At 38.3% G+C, this 5,067-nt stretch overlaps 1 protein-coding gene across 2 annotated transcripts; it reads right to left on the reverse strand.

Annotated features, from left to right (window-relative positions):
* LOC122606745 (putative disease resistance RPP13-like protein 1) lies at nucleotides 1-4,818 on the reverse strand. 2 transcript variants are annotated; one of them, XM_043779604.1, is made up of 2 exons: nucleotides 976-4,818; nucleotides 1-595 (listed from the first exon to the last, which is right to left on the reverse strand). In XM_043779604.1, the coding sequence occupies exon 1, from the start codon at nucleotides 4,791-4,793 to the stop codon at nucleotides 999-1,001; it is 3,795 nt and encodes a 1,264-aa protein (XP_043635539.1). In that variant the 5' UTR covers nucleotides 4,794-4,818; the 3' UTR covers nucleotides 1-595; nucleotides 976-998. The 2 variants fall into 2 exon arrangements, with proteins under 2 accessions (XP_043635539.1, XP_043635538.1); XM_043779603.1 differs by having other exon boundaries at nucleotides 1-640.
* Between the last annotated feature and the right edge of the window lie 249 nt (nucleotides 4,819-5,067).

Genomic DNA, 5,067 nt, shown 5'->3' on the forward strand with positions numbered 1-5,067 from the left:
TAAAGTGGAAGGTTTTATTTTATTGAAAATTGGACACCATATACTACAAACTGAAGCGCTCTGTTTATAGATGTAGAACAACAACTAAACTCCTAAATATAAGAAAACATCCCTAACCCAAAGCCACTACTTCAACTAACTCAAAATGCCGGTAAACACAATATTAGAAAACATGCAGTTTATTTCACAAATAACCGAACACATAAGTATTATGGTAGAATAGTCAAAATTTGATTGACTGCATACTAATATGACGAACGTTACTAATTGAGACATTGGATCTTTCATCTGTCATAAAACTCCATGAGCAAGGATTGTGAACCTGGGGAAAACGTACACTATGTTCGATGACATTATATTTTCTGGATGTACACCATTTGGAACTATGATCACAGCTCCTCGACTGCAGCAACTAGAAACGCTTGCCAAAAACTGCATATGGTTCATGCTTTTTGACTGTGAAGTTGAATATCAGATTGACATGTGCTATCAGTTCCATACAGAGGGGTTTCTAAACTGGGATCGATCACCACTTCCGATAAATATGGTGAGAGATTCTCTGCTTATTTCCTTCCACCTCTCAAAGCTCAAGATTCTGAATTTGGTTGCATTATTAAACACTAATCATATTACAATATCACTGCCATGATAAAGACAAACACATAATAAACCACCAATTATACGCATATATATGTCATTACATTAACTTCCATCCAAGGCTATATTCTTGGCATTTGATCAATACTAACCAAATATAGACTGAAAGTATGGGTGCATGGTCCCAAGTAGGTCATTAAAATGCCATTTTTATTAACCAAAGAAACATAAATAATAGAAATATAAATATTAAATAGGGAAGCGAAAACGGATAGAAAAAAAAGAAACACTGATGCTGAGAATCATATTTTTTTCAAATGAAACCAAATAAAAAGAGGACTTGAAAAATGATACTGAGAGAGAGAGAGAGAGGCCTACCTTCTTAATCAACTTCATACTTCTTATTTAACTTCGATGCGGGGGATATGGGAAATGAGGGGCCAGTAGGAGCCATCTCTGCTGCATCTTTCTTCCAGATCTGGGCAGTAATAAATGGTCAATTCCAAAAGTGAAGGCAACAACATCTCTGGCAGGTGTTTCATCTTTGGGCAATTCCAAAATTGAAGATATTGGAGGGAGGTCAGATGTTGGAGTCCGTTTGAAACTGATTCCAAATTATCAAAATCATTTATCTCCAGCCGAGTAAGAGATGAAGGAAGAAGAAGATGGGGGGACAGTTGACTAAGATCAATCACATCCTCATTATCATCCGTCGACGATCCCCCGTCTAAGCTTAGTTCTACAAGTGACGGGGGAAAATTCTGTGGGCCCCATTGTGACATGGGCTTCTTCAACTCCCCAATTTGAAGGAAAGACAAATTGGGAGGCCAAAGCCCACGAGGAAAGGATGCATCCAATTTTGGACAATTTGAAATTTTCAGCTCTTGTAAGGAGGGCAGATGCAACAACTGGTGGTCAGGAAACGACTCCACACTTGAACAATAACTTATTATCAACCTCGTGAGGTGAAGGAAGCAATTCAACTTAATGATAAATTTCAGATTTGGCAAACCAGATATACATAAGCTTTCAAGAATTGGCAGGGAATTGTTGTTTAAAATCATCATACTCTTGTCTCCTCCTTCATATCCTCCCAACTCTTTTTTCGTTAGTTTCTCGCATCTCAGAATACGAACTGTCTTGAGCTTGTGCCCTCCCGATGGAAAGAAGATATCTCTAAGCGAATTACACGTATCTATTGACAAGTACTCAATGCTATATGGAACAGTGCAATGCTCCATGTTCTTACAAAATTGTATGCAAAGTGATGTTAGGTGGAGGCTACTCCCGGAGAGACCCTCCTCTACTTTCTTTCCTAAACTCACCAAATTATCACAAGATTCTACATATAACTTCCTTAGATTCACAAGAACCTTACTTGCCTCTGCTTCTGATTCCCACAAGTATTTTATCTCATCGCACTTACGAAAAAATAAATTTTCAACAGCACCAATATATTTTGTAACACCTCTCCACACATCATCCGTAAGCCCTGAAATATAACTTACATTCAACCGGATGACTTTTGGAGCTACTTCAACAAGACTTCTCAACACAACATCACCACATCGAAATACATCTAATACCCTCAATGACGGTAGTGCTTCAAGTGACACTTCAGCCAATTTAGGACAAGATGTGATATGAAGCTCTTCAAGGCATGGAAACACAACCCTACTATTAGTTGACCACACCTCCCACCTTCGCATATCATCAAATTTTAGAATTTCAAGTAAAGGAAATGTACCACCTGACCCGAGTAACTCCAAACCCACAACTTTCACTTCATGCATGCCATTTATAGACAACTCTTTGAGTGACGGTAACTGCCCCAGTGATGGTAGAGATAAACATCTTTTACAGCCATGTATTGACACATGTTTCAACTGAAGAAATGACGAATCTCCAACCCAATTTGGAAGCTCTATTCCCCCATAAGACACCACTTTGAGTTGTTTTAAGCTTGTATTACAAGGCTTGAGCTCGTTTAAGACCTCCTTTTCAACCATTTCATTTCGAGAAACACCGGACACATTACTCCATTCAACTTCTAACTCACCCTTAATAGAAATTTTCCCACATAGATTCTTTAATTCTTTAAGCTCGGTTATTTCAAATCCATTTACACCTTTAATAATGATCTTGGAAAGAGTTTGTAAGTTATTTAAGTCACCAATCCCTGATGGTAACTTATTCAAACGCGGGGTGTTTCCAATGTCAAGATGCCTCAAATTTTTCAATTTTGAAAAGTTGTTGGGCAACTTAGCTAGACGGTAACAGCCAAAAACAATCAATACTTGTAAATTGTAGAGATTGCATACGCTTTCTGGTAGATGTGTGATCTTAGTTCGAGATAGATTAAGATACCGCAAGTGCCTTAGACTACCGATCGACTCAGGCACTTCACTTATCTCAAAATTACTCAAGCATAGAACCCTTAACAATGGTAATTCAGGAAGTACGTCAACAAGAATCTTATTTGAAAAGTACAAAAGTTCCCAACTTGCCAACGTTTGTACTAACCCAGGAGATGTTGCCATGAATGTTCTCAAACCTTTAGCTTTGCTGAGTGCTTCAAACTTCTTGTAAGTTACATGTCTTTTACGGACAAATGACATATGACGGTACTTTGCCAACACTTCTTTCCTTGTATCTTTCACCGGTACATTGTCTAACCTTAAAAAGAAGTCTCCGGCAACAAATGTGGCCAAGTCATTTATCAGATCATGCATTACAAAAAATGACTCATTAGGCGCCTGTTGGAAAAACGACCTTGACAACAACTCTTCAAAACATTCATGACCCAAGCGTTCTTCTGTCGAATTGGTAGGAGGTGATTGGCGCAAAAGCCCTTCTGCCATCCACAACAAAACCAAATCTTCCCTTTCAAACATATAGTCTTTGGGAAACGAGGAACAATATGCAAACAACCGCTTTAAACGTGCAGAAAGATCATTGTAGCTTAATTTGAGAGCCGGAACAATTCCACCTCCATTTTTTAAGCTCCATATCTCACTATTTAAAACTTCCTTCCAGTACTCTTCGTCATCTTGTTTTCTCCTCAAAAGCCTACCAAGTGCTTTTAAAGCCAAAGGCAAGCCATTGCATTTTTTCACAATGCCTTCACCATGTGGTCTGAGCGTTGGATGTAAATCAAAATTATTTACACCCAATGCATGTTGAGCAAATAATGTCATAGCGTAATCATTCGAAAAACTCTGTAGCTGGTTTAAATGATTGTAACCCAACTGTTTGAGCAATTGCTCCTTTCGTGTTGTCATGATGATCTTACTTCCGTGAGCACATGAATGAAACGGACCGACCAGGGCTTCCCAATCTTCACAACTTTCACTCCATACGTCATCTAAAACTAGCAGAAATGTTTTATCCCTGAGACAATCTCTAAGAGCTACTTGAAGGAGGTTTAAATCTGCAAAACTTTTGTTTTCACCAGTGACAGATTGAAAGATAACTTTACTTATGGCGAAGCTATCAAACTCGTCTGAAACACAAACCCACGCCTTGAGTTGAAAACGATCATTGACTTGCTTTTCGTCATACAAAAGTCTAGCTAGAGTAGTTTTACCTACCCCACCCATACCAACTATAGGAATAATGCTAAAGTTCTGCTCACATCGTTCCTCCGCTAATAACTTATCGACTAATTCATTTTTCTCCTTTTCTCGTCCAACTATACTAGATACATCTACCAAAGAGGTCTGAAACTTTCTATTTATATTATTTTTTGATCTTCCATCTTTCACAATCAAACCAAGCCTATTTTTTTCTTTTTCAAGATCATACAACCTATTGGTAATACTATCCAACTTGTAATGCATCCTATTACTAAGCGCTAGATTTCTGCAACAAGTCGGGATGAGCTTTCTTACCTTACTAGTGATGGCTGCAGGTTGTTGGGTCAACTCATGGTCCATGGCTTCCGTTGCCAGACCATCAAGTATGTCATCTATATCGTAAGCTAGATTTTCAAGATCATTCAGCCACTGTTTAACTGCTGCATCAGTTATTTCTTTTTCAGAGGCATCATTCAGCACATTTGTGATCTGGGTCAATGACCTTTCCATGTTTTTGAGATCAGAATGAATTCGCTGAGAGCGAACATATCTGTTCTTAGCTTCAGTGGCCAGCTTCTGGATAACCATCTTGAGGATGTCACCAGCAATTGCTTCAGCCATTGTTGTTTATGATTATTAATGAGAGCACAGAGTATTTGTGTAGTAGAAATGTCATGAAAGAGGTCTGCCTAAGCATTGTTAATATAGTGGTAATGTCTGTGCGTTGGGCCAAAAATAAATGAGAGTAGATCGGGTATCATTATCAAGACAGTTATGTAGTAATGGGTATTAATATAGTAGAGGACGAAAATGTATATAGATCTTTTTTTCCGAACATTCAGTCAATATGCGATATCAGGGAAACTTCACCGTATAATGGTGAAGCCTTGCACAT

The sequence above is a fragment of the Erigeron canadensis genome, chromosome 7 (assembly GCF_010389155.1).
Source record: "Erigeron canadensis isolate Cc75 chromosome 7, C_canadensis_v1, whole genome shotgun sequence".
Lineage (NCBI taxonomy): Eukaryota > Viridiplantae > Streptophyta > Magnoliopsida > Asterales > Asteraceae > Erigeron > Erigeron canadensis.

Bases quoted from the DNA above. Each gene is read 5' to 3' on its own strand.
- LOC122606745 (XM_043779604.1), bottom strand. From the start codon at position 4,793: ATGGCTGAAGCAATTGCTGGTGACATCCTCAAGATGGTTATCCAGAAG.